General features: G+C 50.8%; 1 protein-coding gene across 1 annotated transcript; it reads right to left on the bottom strand.

Annotated features, from left to right (window-relative positions):
* Positions 1 to 925: 925 nt before the first annotated feature.
* LOC138666973 (uncharacterized) lies at positions 926 to 5,254 on the bottom strand. Its single transcript, XM_069755186.1, has 2 exons — positions 4,625 to 5,254; positions 926 to 3,560 (listed from the first exon to the last, which is right to left on the bottom strand). The coding sequence occupies exons 1-2, from the start codon at positions 4,797 to 4,799 to the stop codon at positions 2,548 to 2,550; spliced, it is 1,188 nt and encodes a 395-aa protein (XP_069611287.1). The 5' UTR covers positions 4,800 to 5,254; the 3' UTR covers positions 926 to 2,547.
* Between the last annotated feature and the right edge of the window lie 17,589 nt (positions 5,255 to 22,843).

Genomic DNA, 22,843 nt, shown 5'->3' on the forward strand with positions numbered 1-22,843 from the left:
GCGATATCGTTGTTAAATTGTTCAGTGTGAAGGTACCTTAAGAAATGTCTATCTCCAGCAGAACTGCTTATCACTGTTGTTCATAGTTTGATAGAACATATATATTTGAGTAACATTTATAAAATTCATATGAAAGTTCAATTATGAAATATTAATACATTTTTTTTAAAGCTGGAGTCGGAGTCGGTACATTTCTACCGACTCCGACGAAAACTAACTCTGACTCCACGACTCCAACTCCACAGGCCTGCCATCAGCCCAGGAATACATTTGTATATGTAGGAGCACAGTGGCTCCCCATCTCGGTACCTCTAAGCTAGTGGAAGTACCGCCCATCAAACAAAAAATAGTTATGCTCAAGAATTAATCTAAGCAGATTCATTACAAACTCATTATGTTTCAAGAGGTGCATCCCTCTAGTCTGCAGGTAATGTCTCACTGCTTCTCAGCCAGCCTCATGTGGTATTGACCTGTAGAGCGCCTCCACATCGAGACTGGCAAAAAAAAACACTTCTTCAACCTGCAGATCTTCCAGTCTCCTCAGGACATCTATTGTGTCCCGGACATAGGAAGGAAGGGTAGTCACAAATGATCTTAATGTGGTATCAACATATGTATGTAATGATGCCCTGCCTTATAACTCGTATAAGTGCTCCACTTGGAGAGACAATTATTTATAGGTAAAGTAGCAATCACATGATGGAGTTTATGGAATTAATTGGGGAATAGCATGCACTAAATTTATGGGAGCACAATGAAAAAAGTTGAGCGGGCACCACCAAGAGATTTGACATAATATCTGCCCGATGCTACCTGTGCGCCTAAAATAACATGCTGAAAAGGGGAAGAAAAAAGAAGCGCAAAGAACGGTGCACACTGAGCCACAATACTATTAAATTACCAAATTTTATTGAGACCACAGAAAAAGTGCCATACATAAAAACATTTAAAAATCAGCATAAAACATATGCCTATACACACTCGACAAATGTCCTCTAAATATTGGGACATGCTAAACAAACAGACCCTAAAGGACAGATAAGCCTGGAAAATGTGCCTCCGTGAGATACATGCAAGATAAAATTTATCTATTACTGGCAAATGTCCGCAGTAAACGCTCTAGTATAATATGCTAAATTATGAGATATAACATCCTAGAGGAACATAAGACAATATATGAATAATACAGTTCCTATCAAAAATGTCCAGCAATGTGAAAGCATAAACCTGCTTTACTAATTAGAGCAATGCATGTAACTGATAATATATACTACCAGAGCGATCACTGCAGGCACCGCCAAGTATATAATGCAATCATAGTATGATAAATACTCACTAGGAGGTAGGGTCCGTGTACTCCCCACGCGTATCGCCGCTCTCGGCGGCTTCGTCAGGGGAAGTGATAGTCTTCTAAATGTGTCTGGCATTTATAGCATAAGTGCACTTACTCATTGGCCAGTAAACGCCGGCACCTGTGTCCGGTGAATACTGGTCAGTGTAACAGACAAAAAGTCCTTATGGGGATATGCAAAGTGTGCCCTGATTCGTTACCAGAACTGACGTACAACCTATCATCTGATTGTTCCCTCCCTATTTGGCGTGCTTCCTATCCCTTCATAGTAGGTGCGGCTATTCAAAAGAACTGACCAGCCAATGAGCTTGCCGTAAATGAGGCACTAACCCAATAGAAGTAGCGATGGCCTCATATTTGCGCTGTATAATCCAAAGCGACGCCACTTCTCTAAGGGTCCACGCATGCGCTAGGAGGCAATAGCTGGATCATGCCCTATTGTATCTGCGCTTGCACGACTAAGCTAAACTATCTGCGCCGTCTAGCAGCCGGTCACGTGTCTGGTGGCGTCCCGCTGCTAGGCAACCCACTACTGCCCTGCGGGTAACATATAGATGGAGGAAATAACTCAGCGGGCAGCCCTTGCATGCATATACATGGGAGACTGCCAGCACTAGAGACGGACATGCATCTCCCAAAGACAGAGCGCTAGCCCCATATCCGGCCAATAGATGCCCGCGCTTGTGCTGTATCTAGCATAGCAAAGGATCCACTTAGGGATTCACGCAAGCGCCGTAAGGCCCCAGCCAAGCCAAACCTCTCTTGATCCGCGCATGCGCTATAAGGGCTGAACGGTCATGGTCATACTGCACAAAATCACGTGTCCCTAGTAACCCAGCAACCTAACGCTGCTCAACAGCCTCCACTCTGATGGTATATAGTGGCTGAATGGACACGCACGCAAGATCGAATAACGCCGCACACAGGTACTGAGATATTTACATCTAAAGGTTCACTTGGGCACCAATACTTACCTGTTAGTATATATCTCAAACATAGAATCACAACTATATAAACATCCCATTATCCGCATTCGTGCAGACACATGCCCTGATGCATGTCATAATAATAACTTATTGAAGTTCCGCTGGTTATGGGATATCCATATCTGGATGTAAATCCTAGCATAAAATTCTCCTGTATGGCATTCCCTAATGTCCAACTGACCTATGAAGCATCCATTACTTATTATTGGCCTATGGTAAAAGAAAACCTGTATATAAAAGGTCCTCATTGAGGCCCCCTGGTGACACTGATCCTAGCTGAAAAATCCATCGGGCCTCCAATCTAAGCAGTTCTCCCTGTCGGTCCGTTTTACGAAGATTGGGTGGGACCCTCTGTAGACCCATAACCCGCAAATCACGTGTACTGCTGGAATGAATCTGCAGGAAATGTGTAGCCACCGTAGATATCATTTTGCCCTTAGATATGTCTTGTTTAGCACAATTGATATTAGAGACATGCTGTTGTACTCTCTTGCGCAATTCCTGTGAGGTCTGACCCACGTAAATTTTGGGACAAGAACACACCAAGGCATATATCAGGTTAAATGTTTTGCAGTTCATATAGTCCCTGAGAAAATGTTCAACCCCATCTCGCGGGTTGGTAAAACAGGAGCCCCTGTTTACCAGTGGACAAACATTACATTCCCCACATGGATACATGCCTCTCAGGATGCCCCCTCTACCCAATCTGGAAGTTGGCCTAGTGAAATGGCTCCTCGAAAGAGAGTCCCGTAAGTTCGGTGCCCTCCTGGCTGTGATCAGGGGGCGCTCAGGTACAAGATCTGTGATCTTGGGATCCGTTTTAAGGATACCCCAATACCGTGAAAAAAGTTCCGAAACTTCTTTCCAATGATTATGAAATGTTGTTATATATCTGAGATTATTATCTGGTTGCTTTTTCCTGGGCTGTAGAAGTTGTGCCCTTGGAATGGTCTTAGTTCGCCACACGGCCTTTGAGATAATTGACCTAGGATAGCCTCTTGCCTGTAGGCGTGTTGAAAGGGCCTTCGCCTGGGAACAGAAGTCACTATGCAGGGTGCAGTTTCTCCGGATTCTGAAAAATTGTCCTGTTGGTAAATTTCTCTTTAAGTGATGGGGATGGAAGCTCTTATAATCCAGTAGTCCATTCGCTGCCGTGCTCTTCCGGAACAAATCTGTATAGATGATATCATTCTGACGGATGAGTCTCAGGTCCAAAAATTCCACTGTGGATAATGATAATTGGAAGGTTAGTTGGATATTATGTGTGTTATCATTCAGTGTCTGGAGAAATTCCTCACAACCCTCCCTCGAGCCCGCTCAGATAAACAAAATATCATCAATAAAACGAAACCAATATAAAACGTTTTCCCTATAGGCCCGCGATGGGTACACACTGGTCTCCTCCCACCAACCCATAAATAGGTTGGCGAAGGACGGAGCACAGCGGGCACCCATCGCGGTACCTGATATCTGTTTGAAAAATGAAAAATCAAATATGAAATAATTATGTATTAACACAAATCTGAGTAGGCTCAAGAGGAAGGAATTGTGAGGAAGATCTCCAGGATACTCCCTCCTCAAAAATGGTCTACCACCCCTAGACCATCATCATGTGAGATGCTGGTATAGAGCGCTGACACATCAGCTGTTACCAGCCAGGCCCGCTCCGGTAGTTTGACATCTCTTAATTTTTCTATGAGGTGAGTAGAGTCCCTTAGGTAGGAGGGCAGATTCTGTACCAGTGGTTGTAGGTAGAAGTCTATATACTCACAGGCTTTTTCTCCTAGGCCCCCAATACCCGAAACAATAGGTCTTCCAGGGGGGCAAGTGAGATCTTTGTGGACTTTGGGTACTAAATAAAATGTGGGAACCACTGGTTTTTTAACGAATATGTAATCCCTCTCTTGTTTTTTGATTACTCCCTCCATCAATGCCACATTCAGTAATCTTTCTAGTTTACTATTGAATATTTGTGTGGGGTCTGAGGGTAGTTTCACATAGTTCGTGGTGTTCCCCAGTTGTTGAGATGCCTCTTGTAGGTACATCTCTATTGGCCACAACACCACACTGCCCCCCTTGTCTGCTTCCTTAATTAGGAATTCTTTGTTGGTTTTTAGACTGGCCAATGCCCTTTTGTCTCTCACAGTGAGATTCTGGTTTTTATTCTTGTCAAGAGGTAGCCTATGAATCTCAGCTTTAACCACCTCAAAAAAAGTTTTGACCGAGGGGATGAGGGATAGAGGAGGAGTAGTAGTAGAAGATAGTCTGTGAGGAAAACTTTTCCTACCTGTAGTGTCCTCATTTTCGTTTAGAAGTTCCAGAAGGTCTAAAAAGACCTGTCTATCTACTGCTGCCGTAGAGTCTGGTAGAAGTTCTGGTCTTTGGTGCAATGCTTTCAATATGATTTTTCTGCAAAATAGATATAGGTCTTTAATAATGGTAAATTTGTCAGTCACCAGCATAGGGGAAAACGTAAGACCCCGCTGGAGAACTGACCTTTCCGCCTCAGACAATGTGTACGTGGACAGGTTGATGATTTGGAGCTGATTACTAGTTATTTTTGGCGCCCGTTGCCCTTCCTCTGCCCCTGTATGGGCTGGTAGCGCGGCCGCCTGCTGTTTCTTACTTCTCTTCCCCCGCCTTGTCCTCCGTCCGTGTCGCTTGTGTCTGAGGCTAAAAAATCGCTCAGACTATTCTCAGTTGATGTTCCCACACCACTCGGGACTGATGCAGGAAAAGGTCTCCTATTTCCTAAATGCTTCCACCTGTAGGCCATGCCTTTTTCATAGTCCTGTTTGTCCCGCTGTAGTTTGGTCTTTTTACCGGCCATGATTTCTTGTTCAAACTTTGTAATAATATCTTTTAATTTTTTCTGAAAAGGCTGCACTTGTGTTATCGGGTCATAAGTAGTGTTGAGCATTCCGATACCGCAAGTATCGGGTATCGGCCGATATTTGCGGTATCGGAATTCCGATACCGAATTCCGATACTTCCCTCGTATTGGATACCGGAATCGGAAGTTCCCAGAATTCAAACTGAACGCAGCAGCCAATGAGGAATGATTGGAAGTGTGGGCATATCCTGTTTAGCATGGTGGGCATGTAAGTACTGGCAAGGCTGTGATTGGCTGCTGAAATGATGTCACTCTGCACTATAAAAAACGCTGCCGCCATTTTGCGCTCACTCTGCTGTGATTTCAGTTAGGGACAGGACGCTGTGTTCTAACTGAGGGCCAGTTGAGCTAGCTAATTGCTTTATTTTCCTTTCCAAAGGCTAATTTAGCAAAACGCTGTGTGTTCTTCACTGTTCACCTTGCTCTTGCCTTGCAGCGCTGTTTTAACAGCGTTCTGCAAGGTCTCTGTGTGTGTGTGTGTGTGCAGCTCACTCTGTAGTCTGTGTGCAGCCATATACCCGGTTGTATTCAGCTCAGGGGGGGTTCACACTGCCTCATACAGTTGTCCTTTTTTGCTCATAGTGCAGCCTGCTGCACATTTTTTCTCAAATTTCCTATTAGTGTTTTTCCACCAGTCTCCAGCTAAATTGTGGAAAAACACTACATAGGATAACCTAGAGGGGGGTTTTTGGGCCTTGCAGCGCCGTTTACGGCTGTCTGCACGGTCTCCGTGTGAGCCCAGCTCGCCCTGTAGTCTGTGTGCAGCCATAGCCGGTTGGATTCAGCTCAGGGTTCGTTACTGGCTCATACCTTGAGAAAAATTTTCCTTTTTTTCAAATAGTGCAGCCTGTTTAAAAATTTTAAAAAAAATTCCCTATTAGTGTTTTTCCACCCGTCTCCAGCTAAATTGTGGAAAAACACTACATAGGATAACCTAGAGGGTTTTTTTTGGGCCTTGCAGCGCCGTTTACGGCTGTCTGCACGGTCTCCGTGTGAGCCCAGCTCGCCCTGTAGTCTGTGTGCAGCCATAGCCGGTTGGATTCAGCTCAGGGTTCGTTACTGGCTCATACCTTGAGAAAAATTTTCCTTTTTTTCAAATAGTGCAGCCTGTTTAAAAATTAAAAAAAAAATTCCCTATTAGTGTTTTTCCACCCGTCTCCAGCTAGATTGTGGAAAAACACTACATAGGATAACCTAGAGGTGGTTTATTGGGCCTTGCAGCGCCGTTTACGGCTGTCTGCACGGTCTCTGTGTGAGCGCAGCTCGCCCTGTAGTCTGTGTGCAGCTATAGCCGGTTGGATTCAGCTCAGGGTGCGTTACTGCCTCATACCTTGAAAAACAATTTCCTTTTTTTCAAATAGTGCAGCCTGTTTAAAATTAAAAAAAAAAAAATTCCTATTAGTGTCTTTCCACCCGTCTCCAGCTAAATAGTGGAAAAACACTACATAGGATAACCTAGAGGAGGGTTTTTTGGCCTTGCAGCGCCGTTTACGGCTGTCTGCACGGTCTCCGTGTGATTTAAACTAGCTCTGTAGCCCGATCTGCACAAAAAAAAAAAGTAAAGTTCACCAAACACAACTTAACACTTGTGTAGGCCACATTTGAAAAATAATAAAGTTTAGTCCACACTTTACAACATTAGTGTTTCTTACACCTGTTAGGAGGAGCATTTCAGGAATAAGCACACTAAGGCCTTAGTACTTTTCTGTTTATCTTTATCTGTCAACCAAGATGAAGAGGGCAGGGAGTAAGGCACGTGGGCGTGGGCGCGGAGCAGGGAGAGGAGCAGGGAGAGGACGTGGTGATTCTGTGCCTGCTGCGGGCGCCGGTGACTCGTCGTCACTCAGTTTCAGCAGGGAACAGTCCTTCATGCGCAGCTTTGTCGGAGAGCGCCGTGCACCGCTGCTGCGTGAAGACCAAATTGAAGCCGTTGTCGGGTGGATGGCAGCTAACACCTCGGCATCGACTTCAGTTAGTGCCACATCCTCTCAGGCACAGAGCACTGGAGAGCAGCCATCTGTCTCTTCACCACCTGCCAAATTGGCCAGGCAGTCAGAGAGCCCAGGACAGGAGCCGTCTCTACTTCTGTTCTCTGAATCTCTTGGCTTGGAAACAGGGGGCCAGCCAAGCAGCATTGGAGAAATGGAAGAAGAGGCAGTGTGCAGTGATGCCCAACACCTTTTTCTCTCTGACTCTGAAGAGGCAGGTGGGCCAGTGCCTCCGGTGACCACAGCGCAGTACGCATCTGATGATGAAACTCAGGTGCCGCTTTCTGGTGCGTACTGTGCTGCCGAGACTACCCAGGAGGAGCAGTTGGTGGCAGAGGGTAGTGGAGATGATGAGGTCCTTGACCCATCGTGGCGTGAGGAACAGGAAGGTGGTGGGAGCAGCTCTGAGGAAGAGCTTCCCCTTACGGGCCAAAGAGGGAGAGGGAGGGGGAAGACTGCGGAGCCTGTAGCCTCCACTTTGGCACCCGTTAGGAGCCTGTCTCTTTCCAAAGCCAAAAAGGGCGCTCCCAAGACTTGCAGTGCCTAGTCCTTTTTTGACACAGTTGCAGATGACATTTGTTTTGTCAAATGCAAGCTGTGTCATCAGAAAGTAAAAAGAGGGAAAAATGTCAGCAACCTCAATACCACAAATATGTGGAAACATGTGCGGACCAGGCACGCGGTGGAGTTACAGAAACAGACTGAAGATGTAGGCCAACCAACAGCGGCAGCTACCACCTCTTCAGCTCGTGTTGCCTCTTCCTCCAGCTCACGCACAGCTGGTTTGGCTTCCTCCCAGGATCGCCATGGAAGAACCTCTGGCACTGTTGTCCAGAGACCTTGTGTAATTCCACCCACAGCACCACCTTCCCAGTCATCCTCACACTCCCAGTCTACTCTACAGCCATCGGTAGTACAGGCATGGGAGAAAAGGCGGGCATTCTCGGCCAACCACCCCCGAGCACAGGCTCTGAATGCAGGCATTGCCAAACTGTTGTCCCTGGAAATGCTCTCGTTCAGGCTGGTGGAGACTGACAGCTTCCGTGACTTGATGGCATTGGCAGTCCCACAGTACAAGGTGCCCAGCCGCTTTTACTTCAGCAGGCAGGCTGTCCCTGCCCTGCACAGGCATGTTGAGGCAAACATAAAACATGCGCTACTGAACGCCGTCAGTAGCAAGGTCCACCTCACCACCGATGCGTGGACCAGTCAGCATGGACAGGGGCGATACGTTTCCCTCACTGCCCATTGGGTTAATGTTGTTGAGCCAGGTACAGATCGTGCGAGTGGCGCAGGACGTGTCCTGCCCACTCCAAGGATTGTAGGAATCCAGTCTGTACGCATTGACTCCTCCTCTTACACCAGTTCCTCAGATTCCTCTCTGCAGGATCCGTCACAGTCCACCTCCACATGGACCCGTGAACGTTTACCTATGACCGACATGAGCACAGCCGTGGCCAAACGTCAGCAGGCCGTCTTGAAACTAGTTTCATTGGGGCATCGAAGCCACACAGCGCAGGAGCTCTGGAATGCCATCAAGCAGGAGAGCGATGTGTGGTTACTGCCAGCGAATCTCCAGCCAGGCATGGTAGTGTGTGACAATGGCCGAAATCTGGTGGCAGCTTTGGCCCTTGGCAACCTCACTCACATCCCATGTCTGGCACATGTGCTCAATTTGGTTGTGCAGAGTTTTCTGAGGGACTATCCGGATCTTGATGCCCTGCTGCACAAGGTCCGCCTAGAGTGTGCTCACTTGCGGCGTTCCAGCTTGGCCAGATCCCGCATTGCTGCTCTGCAGCGCCGATTCCTCCTTCCGGAACACCGCATCATATGTGACCTACCTACCCGGTGGAATTCCACGTTACATATGTTGGAGCGGTTGTGTGAGCAGCAGCAAGCAGTTATGGAGTACCAGCTGCATCAGGCGCAAAGAAGTCGCAGTCAGCGCCGATCAGACTTCACAACCACAGAGTGGGCCACTATGAAGGACGTCTGCCAGGTTTTGCGTCGTTTTGATTATTCCACGCGGATGGCAAGTGCAGATGATGCACTAGTCAGCATGACTGTCCCCCTTATCTGCCTGCTTCAGCAAACTTTGCAAGGGTTAAGGGATGATGTTGTGGAAGAGGTGGAGGATGAGGAGTCACCTTTTCCATCAGCTTCTGGAGAGTCAGCGCCACGTGGTTCCTCACAAAGGGGTACGCAGGGGCCAATTTGTGAGGAGGATGAGGAGGAGTCAATGGAGGAGGAAGAGCTCCGTCCAGAGGAGGGAGCGACACAATTGTCCAGTGGTCAGTGTGTACAGCGAGGGTGGGGTGATGACGAGCGGGCAGAGATCATGTCTCAAGCAGGGGACAGCGTTTCTGGGCCAGTTGGCACTCTGCAGCACATGGTGGATTTCATGCTGCAGTGCCTGAGAAACGACCGCCGCATCGACCACATTCTCAACATGCCTGATTATTGGGTGTTCACCCTCCTCGATCCTCGCTACCGGGACAACGTCCAAAACCTCATCCCAGCGTTGACCCAGGAGCGTAAATTGCGGGAGTACCACGACACACTGGTGAATTCCATCATCTTCTCCTGTCCAACTGAGAGGAGTGCTGCTAGTGCTTTACAAAGCAGCTCAGTGCGTCGAGGCAGTGGGGGAGGCTCTACCCAAAGAGGGAGCAGAAGCAGTGCCTCTGCCCAAGGCAAGCCCAGTATGGCACAACTCTGGCACACTTTTGTGTGCCCGCCCCAAATGTCTACACCATCACCGGCGGCTCCAGTCAGCAGGAGGCAACGGTTCCGTCAGATGGTGACAGACTACATGGCTTGCCCTCTTACTGTACTCCCAGACGGCTCTTCCCCGTTCAAGTTTTGGGTCTCTAAGCTGGATACATGGCCAGAGCTAAGCCAGTATGCATTGGAGGTGCTGGCTTGCCCTGCGGCTAGTGTCTTATCGGAACGTGTCTTTAGTGCCGCAGGTGGTGTACTAACAGACCGTCGCATGCGACTGTCCTCCGATAATGTTGACCGGCTTACTTTCCTGAAAATGAACCAGGCCTGGATCTCGCAGGAATTTGCCACTCCTCTGCCTGATTAAGTAATTGGGTGTCATCCAGGTCTCCTGCTGTGTTCATCTTTCTACCACCTGAACTGCTATTCCTGGGCTCCAACACCGCCAGTTGCGGCTCAGAAGTGCAGGCTGCACAGTAAAAACATACGACCCAGTGTTATTGGGTTTCAGTAACGTCAGCTGATCCACAGCTGTGTAGCCGGCAATGTGTCCTGCGACCGCCACGCTGGCACAACAACCTAAATGTAAGGGAACCTGTCCCCCCCCCCCCCCCCGTCGTTTGTTACTGAAAGAACCATCTTGTGCAGCAGTAATGCTGCACAAGGAAAAGGTAGCTCTTTTGGTTTAGCTCCTTGCACACGCAGAACTTAACACTTATAAAATGTGTTCACTGATACCGTTATACCGTCCCGGAGCTGGGACTTTCCTTCGTAATGTGACGCAGCACAGCCGTCATTCCTACCCCCTTGGTGCCATGCGCTGCCTCCTCAGCGTTGTTTTAAGCTGTCACGGAGCCTGCGCTGTTCTGTTATCCCTTGGGCATGCCCTATTTGCGCTGCCTGTCTTCTGACTTAATTTGGTGTCAGGCTGGCTGCGCCTGTGCGGCCGCGCTGCCCGAGATCCCGCCTCGCAGTGTCTTCTGATTGAGTCACACTGCGGGCCTGGGATCCATGGGCATGCGCAGTGCATATACTAGCCTCTCACTCCCCTTCTTCACGCTTCTTCAGACTAGGCGGCGTCAGCTGATCCCTAATAGCATGCCACGGCCGTGACGCCGCACAGTCTGAAGAAGCAGGAAGGAGGTGAGTGAGAGGCGATGATATGCACTGCGCATGCCCATGGATCCAAGGCCCGCAGTGGGATTACGTTAGACGAGACTGCGAGGTGGGATCTGGAGCAGCGTGGACGCACAGGCACTGACAGCCTGACACCAAATTATGTCAGAAGACAGGCAGCGCTAATTGGGCATGGCCAAGGGCTAACAGAACAGCGCAGGCTCCGTGACAGCTTAAAACAACGCTGAGGAGGCAGCGCACGGCACCAAGGGGATAGGAATGACAGCTGTGCTGTGTCCCATTACGAAGGAAATTTGCACCTCCGGGACGGTTGAACAGTATAAGGGGACACATTTTTAGTGTTTACTTCAGTGTTTGCAAGGAGCATAATTAAAAGAGCAACCTTTTTCTTTTGCATCCTTAGTGCTGCACAAGATGGCTCTTTCAGCTACAAACGTCTTGGGGGGGGGGTTAAAGGTTCCCTTTCAACTTGCTCCAATCAGGCTTCGGCCTACACTCTGCTCCTCTGCTCCTCCTGCTGACCCTGGGCTCTAACACCGCCAGTTGGTGCCTGGAAGTGCTGTGTGCACAGTTAACAGTCGCTCCTCTGTTATTGGGGTTCAGTAACGTCAGCTGATCCCCAGCTGTGTGTGCGGCAATACCTCCAATCTGCTCCTCCTGCTGTCCCTGGGCTCCAACACCGCCAGTTGGTGCCTGGAAGTGCTGTGTGCACTGTTAACAGTCGCTCCTCTGTTATTGGGGTTCAGTAACGTCAGCTGATCCCCAGCTGTGTGTGCGGCAATACCTCCAATCTGCTCCTCCTGCTGTCCCTGGGCTCTAACACCGCCAGTTGGTGCCTGGAAGTGCTGTCTGCACAGTCAACAGTCGCTCCTCTGTTATTGGGGTTCAGTAACGTCAGCTGATCCCCAGCTGTGTATCCGGCAACGTGTCATGCGACCGCCACGCTGGCACACCTAAAATGTAAGGGGACCTGTCCCCCCCCCTAGGCGTTTGTTACTGAAAGAGCCACCATGTGCAGCACTAATACTGCACAAGGGAAAGGTCGCTCTTGAAATTATGCTCCTTGCAAACGCTGAACTACACACTCATGTAATGTGTCCCCTCACACCGTCCAACCGTCCCGGAGGTTGGACTTTCCTTTGTAATGTGACGCAGCACAGCCGTCATTGCTACCCCCTTGCCACCGTGCGCTGGCTCCTTAGCGTTGTTTGATTCCGTCATGGACCCTGCGCTGTTATGTTATCCCTTGGCCATGCACAGTTTGCGCTGCCCGTCCTCTGACATCATTTGTTGTCGTCCTGGCTGCGCCTGTGCGTCCACACTGCCCGAAATCCCACCTCGCAGTGTCGTCTAATGTGATCCCACAGTGGGCCTGGTATCCATGGCCATGCGCAGTGCATATACTATCCTCTCACTCCCCTTCTTCACGCTTCTTCAGACTAGGCGGCGTCAGCTGATCCCTAATAGCATGCCACGGCCGTGACGCCGCACAGTCTGAAGAAGCAGGAAGGAGGTGAGTGAGAGGCGATGATATGCACTGCGCATGCCCATGGATCCCTGGCCCGCAGTGGGACTACATTAGATGACACTGCTAGGTTGGATCTCGGGCAGCTTGGACGCACAGGCACTGCCAGCCTGACACCTACATGATGTCAGAAGACGGGCACCGCTAACTGTGCATGGCCAAGGGATAACATTACAGCGCGGGCTCCGTGACAGAACCAAACAACGTTGAGGAGGTGGCGCACGGCACCAAGGGGGTTGGAATGACGGCTTTGCTGTGTCACATTACAAAGGAAAGTCCCACTTCCGGGACGGTTTAACAGTGTGAGGGGACACATTATATGAGTGTGTACTTCAGCGTTTGCAAGGAGCATAATTTTCGGAGCCACCATTTTCCATGTGCAGTATTACTGCTGTACAAGATGGCTCTTTCAGCAACAAATGCCTGGGGGGGGGGGGGGGTTAAAGGTTCCCTTTCAACTTGCTCCACTGCAGGCTTCGGCCTACACTCTGCTCCTCTTTGATTCCCTGGGTTTCAACACTGTCAGTTGCCACCTGGAAGTGTTGTCTACACAGAAAAAACACTAGGTGATGTGTCAGTGGGGTTCAGCACCGCCAGCTGTTCCCCTGCTGTGTAGTCGGCAACGTGTCCAGCACAAGCCACGCTGGCACAACAGAACAAAAGCTGCCACCATTGCAGGCTTCGGCCTACACTCTTCTCCTCTCCTCCTCCTGCTGACCCTGGGCTTAAACACCGCTAGTTTTTGCCCGGAAGTGCTAGCTGCACAGAGAAAAACACCAGCCAATGTGTTAGTGGGGTTCAGCAACGCCAGCTGTTCCCCTGCTGTGTAGCCGGCAACGTGACCTGCAAACGCCACGCAGGCACATGAACTGAAATTAAAGGGAACCTGGCCCCACCCCCCCAGGTGTTTCTATGTATAACAGCCACCTAGTACAGCAGTACTGCTGCATTTGTACAAGGTGGCTGTTTTTTTATCCTTGCCCACGTAGAATTAAACACGTAAAATATGTGTCTCATTACAGACCATTACAATGTCCCTGAGGTGTGACTTTCCTTTTTAATGACACGCACCACCCCCCTTGGTAGCGCTGCCCGTCTTCTGACATCATTGGTTGGCTGCCTGTGCCTGTGCGTCCGCCCTGCCCGACACAACCCCCCTCGTTTCATATATTTTGGCTGCGAGGGTGTGATTGATGGGCATGTGCAGTGCATATGTTCGCCTGTCTTAACTCATCTCCTTCCGCCTTCTTCAGACTGTGCGGCCTCCTGGCCGTGGTAGGCGATAAGGGATCAGCTGAGGCCGCCCAGTCTGAAGCAGGTGTAAGGACATGTGTGAGCGGCAAACATATTTACTGCACAAGGCCACGAATCCCAGCCACGCAGTGTGATTTTTTGAAAACACACTGTGGGCCTGGGATTCATATCCATTGCTAACCGCAACGGCCAACATGAAATGAGGTGAGAAGACAGGCAGCGCTCACAGCGCATGGCCAAGGGATCACAATAGCGCAGACTCCTGTACAGCTAATACAACGCTCAAGAATCTGCGCCCACCACCTAGGTGTAAATTTTGACACCTGTGCTGCGTCTCCTTAAAAAGACAAGTCACGCCTCCACTACTGTTTGACAGTATAATGGGCTAAATAGTGTACGTGTTTTATTCAGCGTGTGCAAGGAGCAAACTAAATAGAGCAACCTTTTACTTGTGCAGCATTAATGCTGCACAAGGTGTGGCTCTTGTACCTTGCAACACCTGAGGGGGGGTTAAAGGTTACCTTTGAAATTGGTTCAACTAGGCTTCGGCCTACACTCTGCTCCTCTCCTCCTCCTGCTGACCCTGGGCTCTAACACCGCTAGTTTTTGCCCGGAAATGCGAGCTTCACAGAGAAAAACAACAGCCAATGTGTTAGTGGGGTTCAACAACGCCAGCTGTTCCCCTGCTGTGTAGCCGGCATCGTGTCCAGCACAAGCCACGCTGGCACAACCGACCAAAAGCTGCCACCAGTGCAGGCTTCGGCCTACACTTTGCTCCTCTCCTCCTCCTGCTGACCCTGGGCTCTAACACCGCCAGTTTTTGCCCGGACATGCGAGCTGCACAGAGAAAAACACCAGTCAATGTGTCAGTGGGGTTCAGCAACGCCAGCTGTTCCCCTGCTGTGTAGCTGGCAACGTGTCCTGCAAACGCCACGCAGGCACATGAACTGAAATTGAAGGAAGCCTGCCCGCCACCCCCAGGTGTTTCTATGTATAACAGCCACCTTGTACAGCAGTACTGCTGCATTTGTACAAGGTGGCAGACTTTTTCTCCTTGCCCACGTTTAAATAAACACGTACTAAATGTGTCTCATTGAGACCATTCCACTGTCCCTGAGGTGTGACTTTCCTTTCTAATGATACGCAGCACCACCCTTGTTAGCGCTGCCCGTCTTTTGACATCATTGGTTAGCTGGCTGCGCCTGTGCGTCTGCCCTGCTCGAAACAACGCCCCTCGGTGTCTTATTTTTTTGGACAACGAGGATGTGATTGATGGGCATGTGCAGTGCATATGTTTGCCTGTGTTCACTCATCTCCTTCCGCCTTCTTCAGACTGGGTGGCCTCATGACCGCTGCATGCGATAAGGGATCAGATGAGGCCGCCCAGTCTGAAGCAGGTGTAAGGACATGTGTGAGCGGCAAACATATTTACTGCACAAGGCCACGAATCCCAGCCACGCAGTGTGATTTTTAGAAAACACACTGTGGGTCTGGGATTCATGTCCATCGCTAACCGCAACGGCCGACATGAAATGAGGTCAGAAGACAGGAAGCGCTCACAGCGCATGGCCAAGGGATAACAAGAGCGCAGACTCCTGTACAGCAAATAACAATGCTCAGGAAGCTGCGCCCATGCACCAAGGTGTTATTTTCGACACCTGTGCTGATTTTCTTTAAAAAGACAAGTCACGCCTCCACTACTGTTCTACAGTAGAATGGGCTAAATAGTATACGTGTTTTATTCAGCGTGTGCAAGGAGCAAAATTAAGAGAGCAACCTTTTACTTGTGCAGCATTAATGATGCACAAGGTGTGGCTCTTGTACCTTGCAACACCTGAGGGGGGGTTAAAGGTTACCTTTGAAATTGGTTCAACTAGGCTTCGGCCTACACTCTGCTCCTCTCCTCCTCCTGCTGACCCTGGGCTATAACACCGCCAGTTGTAGCCTGGAAGTGCTAGCTGCACAGAGAAAAACACCCGCCAATGTGATAGTGGGGTTCAGCACCGCCAACTGTTCCCCTGCTGTGTAGCCGGCATCGTGTCCAGCACAAGCCACGCTGGCACAACTGACCAAAAGCTGCCACCAGTGCAGGCTTCGGCCTACACTCTGCTCCTCTCCTCCTCCTGCTGCCCCTGGGCTCAAACACCGCTAGTTTTTGCCTGGAAATGCGAGCTGCACAGAGAAAAAAAATAGCCAATGTGTTAGTGGGGTTCAGCACCGCCAGCTGTTCCCATGCTGTGTAGCCTGCATCGTGTCCAGCACAAGCCACACTGGCACAACTGACCAAAAGCTGCCACCAGTTTTTGCTTCGGCCTACACTCTGCTCCTCTCCTCCTCCTGCTGACCCTGGGCTCTAACAACGCTAGTTTTTGCCCGGAATTGCTAGCTGCACAGAGAAAAACACCAGCCAATGTGTTAGTGGGGTTCAGCACCGCCAGCTGTTCCCCTGCTGTGTAGCCGGCAACGTGACCTGCAAACGCCACGCAGGCACATGAACTGAAATTGAAGTGAGCCTGCCCCCCACCCCCAGGTGTTTTTTATGTATAACAGCCAACTTGTACAGCAGTACTGCTGCATTTGTACAAGGTGGCTGACTTTTTCTCCTTGCCCACGTGGAACTCAACACGTACAAAATGTGTCTCATTAGAGACCATTACAATGTCCCTGAGGTGTGACTTTCCTTTTTAATGACACGCAGCACCCCCATTGTTAGCGCTGCCTGTCTTCAGACATCATTGGTTGGCTGGCTGTGCCTGTGCGTCCGCCCTGCCCGACACAACGCCCCTCGTTGTCTCATATATTTTGACTGCGAGGGTGCGATTGATGGGCACGAGCAGTGCATATGTTCGCCTGTCTTCACTCCCCTCCTTCCGCCTTCTTCAGACTGTGCGGCCTCATGGCCGTGGCAGGCAATAAGGGATCAGCTGAGGCCGCCCAGTCTGAAGCAGGTGTAAGGGCATGTGTGAGCGGCGAACATATTTACTGCACAAGGCCACGAATCCCAGCACCGCAGTGTGACTTTATGGAAAGGCACTGTGGGTCTGGGATTTATGGCCATCGTTAACCGCACCGGCCAACATGAAATGAGGTCATAAGACGGCCTGCACTAACAGGGTATTGCCAAGGGATAACACAAGAGCGCACTCTCCTGTACTGCAAATAACAACGGTAAGGAGTCTGCGCCCAGCACCTAGGTGTGAATTTTGACACCTGTGCTGCGTCTTCTTCAAAAGAAAAGTCACGCCTCCACTACTGTTTGACAGTATAATGGGCTAAATAGTGTACGTGTTTTATTCAGCGTGTGCAAGGAGCAAAATGAAGAGAGCAACCTTAGACTTGTGCAGCCTTAATGCTGTTCAAGGTGTTGCTCTTGTACCTTGCAACACCTGAGGGGGGGTTAAAGGTTTCCTTTGAAATTGGTTCAACTAGGCTTCGGCCTACACTCTGCTCCTCTCCTCCTCCGGCTGACCCTGGGCTCTAACACCGCCAGTTTTTGCCCGCACGTGCTAGCTGCATAGAGAAAAACACCAGCCAATGTGTTAGTGGGGTTCAGCACCGCCAGCTGTTCCCCAGCTGTGTAGCCGGCAACGTGACCTGCAAACGCCACGCAGGCACAACAGAACAAAAGCTGCCACCAGTGCAGGCTTCGGCCTACACTCTGCTCCTCTCCTCCTCCTGCTGACCCTGGGCTCAAACACCGCTAGTTTTTGCCCGGAAATGCGAGCTTCACAGAGAAAAACCCCAGCCAATGTGTTAGTGGGGTTCAGCACCGCCAGCTGTTCCCCTGCTGTGTAGCCGGCATCGTGTCCAGCACAAGCCACGCTGGCACAACCGACCAAAAGCTGCCACCAGTGCAGGCTTCGGCCTACACTTTGCTCCTCTCCTCCTCCTGCTGACCCTGGGCTCTAACACCGCTAGTTTTTGCCCGGAAATGCGAGCTTCACAGAGAAAAACAGCCAATGTGTTAGTGGGGTTCAGCACCGCCAGCTGTTCCCCTGCTGTGTAGCTGGCAACGTGTCCTGCAAACGCCACGCAGGCACATGAACTGAAATTGAAGGAAGCCTGCCCCCCACCCCCAGGTGTTTCTATGTATAACAGCCACCTTGTACAGCACTACTGCTGCATTTGTACAAGGTGGCTGACTTTTTCTCCTTGCCCACGTGGAACTCAACACGTACAAAATGTGTCTCATTGAGACCATTCAACTGTCCCTGAGGTGTGACTTTCCTTTCTAATGATACGCAGCACCACCCTTGGTAGCGCTGCCCGTCTTCTGACATCATTGGTTGGCTGCCTGTGCGTCCGCCCTGCCCAACACAACGCCCCTCGTTGTCTCATATATTTTGGCTGCGAGGGTGTTATTGATGGGCATGTGCAGTGCATATGTTCGCCTGTCTTAACTCATCTCCTTCCGCCTTCTTCAGACTGTGCGGCCTCATGGCCGCGGCATGCGATAAGGGATCAGATGAGGCCGCCCAGTCTGAAGTAGGTGTAAGGACATGTGTGAGCGGCAAACATATTAACTGCACAAGGGCATGAATCCCAGCCACGCAGTGTGATTTTTTCCAAACACACTGTGGGTCTGGGATTCATGTCCACCGCTAACCGCATCGGCCAACATGAAATGAGGTCAGAAGACAGGAAGCGCTCACAGCGCATGGCCAAGGGATAACAAGAGCGCAGACTCCTGTACAGCAAATAACAACGCTCAGGAAGCTGCGCCCATGCACCAAGGTGTTATTTTCGACACCTGTGCTGCTTTTCTTTAAAAAGACAAGTCACGCCTCCACTACTGTTTTACAGTAGAATGGGCTAAATAGTGTACGTGTTTTATTCAGCGTGTGCAAGGAGCAAAATTAATAGAGCAACCTTTTAATGCTGCACGAGGTGTGGCTCTTGTACCTTGCAACACCTGAGGGGGGTTAAAGGTTACCTTTGAAATTGGTTCAACTAGGCTTCGGCCTACACTCTGCTCCTCTCCTCCTCCTGCTGACCCTGGGCTCTAACACCGCCAGTTTTTGCCCGGACGTGCTAGCTGGTCAGAGAAAAACACCAGCCAATGTGTTAGTGGGGTTCAGCACCGCCAGCTGTTCCCCAGCTGTGTCGCCGGCAACGTGACCTGCAAACGCCACGCAGGCACAACAGAACAAAAGCTGCCACCAGTGCAGGCTTCGGCCTACACTCTGCTCCTCTCCTCCTCCTGCTGACCCTGGGCTCATAACACCGCCAGTTTTAGCCTGGAAGTGCTAGCTGCACAGAGAAAAACACCAGCCAATGTGTTTGTGGGGTTCAGCACCGCCAGCTGTTCCCCAGCTGTGTAGCCGGCAACGTGACCTGCAAACGCCACGCAGGCACAACAGAACAAAAGCTGCCACCAGTGCAGGCTTCGGTCTACACTCTGCTCCTCTCCTCCTCCTGCTGACCCTGGGCTCTAACACCGCTAGTTTTTGCCCTGAAGTGCTAGCTGCACAGAGAAAAACACCAGCCAATGTGTTAGTGGGGTTCAGCACCGCCAGCTGTTCCCCTGCTGTGTAGCCGGCAACGTGACCTGCAAATGCCACGCAGGCACATGAACTGAAATTAAAGGGACCCTGCCACCCACCCCAAGGTGTTTCTATGTATAACAGCCACCTTGTACAGCAGTACTGCTGCATTTGTACAAGGTGGCTGACTTTGTCTACTTGCCCACGTTTAATTAAACACGGAAAAAATGTGTCTCATTACAGACCATTACAATGTCCCTGAGGTGTGACTTTCCTTTTTAATGACACGCAGCACCCCCCTTGTTAGCGCTGCCCGTCTTCTGACATCTTTGGTTGGCTGGCTGCGGCTGTGCGTCCGCCCTGCCTGAAACCACGCTCCTCGTTGTCTTGCTTATTTTGACTGCGAGGGTGTGATTGATGGGCACGAGCAGTGGATATCTTCGCCTGTCTTTACTCATCTCCTTCCGCCTTCTTCAGAATGTGCGGCCTCATGGCCGCGGCATGCGAGAAGGGATCAGATGAGGCCGCCCAGTCTGATGCAGGTGTAAGGACATGAGGGACAGGCGGCAAAATTTACTGCGCAAGGTCACGAATCCCAGCTCTGCAGTGTGACTTTATTAAAAGACACTGCGGTTCTGGGTTTCATGGCCATCGCTAACCGCACCGGCCAACATGAAATGAGGTGAGAAGACAGGCATCGCTCACAGCGCATGGCCAAGGGATAACAAGAGCGCAGACTCCTGTACAGCAAATAACTACGCTCAGGAATCTTCGCCCAGCACCTAGGTGTAAATTTTGACACCTGTGCTGCATCTCCTTAACAAGACAAGTCACGCCTCCACTACTGTTTGACAGTATAATGGGCTAAATAGTGTACGTGTTTTATTCAGCGTGTGCAAGGAGCAAACTAAATAGAGCAACCTTTTACTTGTGCAGCATTAATGCTGCACAAGGTGTGGCTCTTGTACCTTGCAACACCTGAGGGGGGGTTAAAGGTTACCTTTGAAATTGGTTCAACTAGGCTTCGGCCTACACTCTGCTCCTCTCCTCCTCCTGCTGACCCTGGGCTCTAAAACCGCCAGTTTGTGCCCGGACGTGCTAGCTGCACAGAGAAAAACACCAGCCAATGTGTTAGTGGGGTTCAGCACCGCCAGCTGTTCCCCAGCTGTGTAGCCGGCAACGTGACCTGCAAACGCCACGCAGGCACAACAGAACAAAAGCTGCCACCAGTGCAGGCTTCGGCCTACACTCTGCTCCTCTCCTCCTCCTGCTGACCCTGGGCTCATAACACCGCCAGTTTTAGCCTGGAAGTGCTAGCTGCACAGAGAAAAACACCAGCCAATGTGTTTGTGGGGTTCAGCACCGCCAGCTGTTCCCCAGCTGTGTAGCCGGCAACGTGACCTGCAAACGCCACGCAGGCACAACAGAACAAAAGCTGCCACCAGTGCAGGCTTCGGCCTACACTCTGCTCCTCTCCTCCTCCTGCTGACCCTGGGCTCAAAACACCGCCAGTTTTAGCCTGGAAGTGCTAGCTGCACAGAGAAAAACACCAGCCAACTAGCTGGACACCACAAACAGGCACATGAACTGAAATTGAAGGGAGCCTGCCCCCCACCCCCAGGTGTTTCTATGTATAACAGCCACCTTGTTCAGCAGTACTGCTGCATTTGTACAAGGTGGCTGACTTTTTCTCCTTGCCCACGTGGAACTCAACACGTACAAAATGTGTCTCATTGAGACCATTCCACTGTCCCTGAGGTGTGACTTTCCTTTGTAATGATACGCAGCACCCCCCTTGGTAGCGCTTCCCGTCTTTTGACATCATGGTTAGCTGGCTGCGCCTGTGCATCCGCCCTGCGTGAAACAACGCCCCTCGTTGTCTTATTTATTTTGTCAGCGAGGGTGTGGTTTATGGGCACGAGCAGTGCATATGTTCGCCTGTCGTCACTCATCTACTTCCGCCTTCTTCAGACTGTGCGGCCTCCTGGCCGCGGCATGCGAAAAGGGATCAGCAGAGGCCGCCCAGTCTGAAGCAGGTGTAAGGACGTGTGTGAGCGTCGAAAATATTTACTGCTCAAGGCCACGAATCCCAGCACCGCAGTGTGACTTTATGAAAAGGCAGTGTGGGTCTGGGATTTATGGCCATCGTTAACAGCAGCTGCCAACATGAAATGAGGTCATAAGACGGGCAGCGCTAACAGGGCATTGCCAAGGGATAACACAAGAGCGCAGACTCCTGTACAGCAAAAAACAACGCTCAGGAAGCTGCGCCAAGCACAAAGGCGTTATTTGGGACACCTATGCTGCGTCTCCTTAAATATACAAGTCACGCCTCAACTACAGTTTGACTGTAGAATGGGCTAAATTGTGTACGTGTTACATTCAGCGTGTGCAAGTAGACAAATTAATAGAGCAACCTTTTCTTGTGCAGCATTAATGCTGCACAAGGTGTGGCTCTTGTACTTTGTAACACCTGAGGGGGGGTTAAAGGTTACCTTTGAAATTGGTTCAACTAGGCTTCGGCCTACACTCTGCTCCTCTCCTCCTCCTGCTGACCCTGGGCTGTAACAACGCTAGTTTTTGCCCAGAAGTGCTAGCTGCACAGAGAAAAACACCAGCCAATGTGTTAGTGGGGTTCAGCACCGCCTGCTGTTCCCCCACTGTGTAGCCGGCAAAGTGTCCTGCAAACGCAACGCAGACACAAAGCTGACTCCAGTGCAGGCTTCGGCCTACACTCTGCTCCCCCTGCTTACCCTTTGCTCCAACACCGCTAGTTGGGGCTGTAGGAAGACAATGTTTGATAGGCAAAGCATCCGGGTTCCAGCACCGCAAGCTGGTTCTCGGCAGTGTTTTTGTCACAGGTACTCCCTCGTGCCAAACCTGGTTTCAGCACCGTCAGCTGTTTCCGGGTTGTGTCAAACTCGCTGAGACGCCTATGCTTGCCCCGTCGTGGTGCGGTCGGGTTAGCCAACTCCAGGGTGCCTCCAGTTTAGGAGCTTCCTATGTGGGCTGCGTGAACTGGTAGTCAAGGCTGGTTCTGTAGTGCCAGTAGGCCCAGCTCCCCCTGTAGGACTGTTGGGGTTCGGTAACTGCGGCTGCCTTGCGGCCTATCTGTTCTCTCCTCTCCTGTGGGCCTTGGGGTCCACCACCTGGTTCCAGCACCGTCAGCTGGTTCCGGGCCGAGCCTTTGGCTTAGGTGCCTCCTCCTGGGTATCCGAGTTCCGCCAACGTCAGGCGGTCCTTGGTAGTGCTTTTAAGCGCGGGCACCTACAGCTTAGTAACCGGGTTCCAGCACCGTCAGCTGGTCCTCGGTGCCATTGGCTCTTGCACACTGGGGCAACGCATCCGGGTTCCAGCACCGCCAGCTGGTTCTCGGCAGTGTTCTTGTCACAGGTACTCCCTCGTGCCAAACCTGGTTTCAGCACCGTCAGCTGTTTCCGGGTTGTGTCAAGCTCACTGAGACGCCTATGCTTGCCCCGTCGTGGTGCGGTCGGGTTAGCCAACT

Source organism: Ranitomeya imitator, chromosome 2, assembly GCF_032444005.1.
Source record: "Ranitomeya imitator isolate aRanImi1 chromosome 2, aRanImi1.pri, whole genome shotgun sequence".
In the NCBI taxonomy this organism is placed as follows: Eukaryota; Metazoa; Chordata; class Amphibia; order Anura; family Dendrobatidae; genus Ranitomeya; species Ranitomeya imitator.

Excerpts from the sequence above, each read along its gene's own strand:
- LOC138666973 (XM_069755186.1), bottom strand. The coding sequence starts at position 4,799 with ATGCTGGTGACTGACAAATTTACCATTATTAAAGACCTATATCTATTT. Across the intron at positions 3,561-4,624 it reads CGAAAATGAGGACACTACAG|TGGAATTTTTGGACCTGAGA; the intron begins GTAGGAAAAGTT and ends CATTATCCACAG.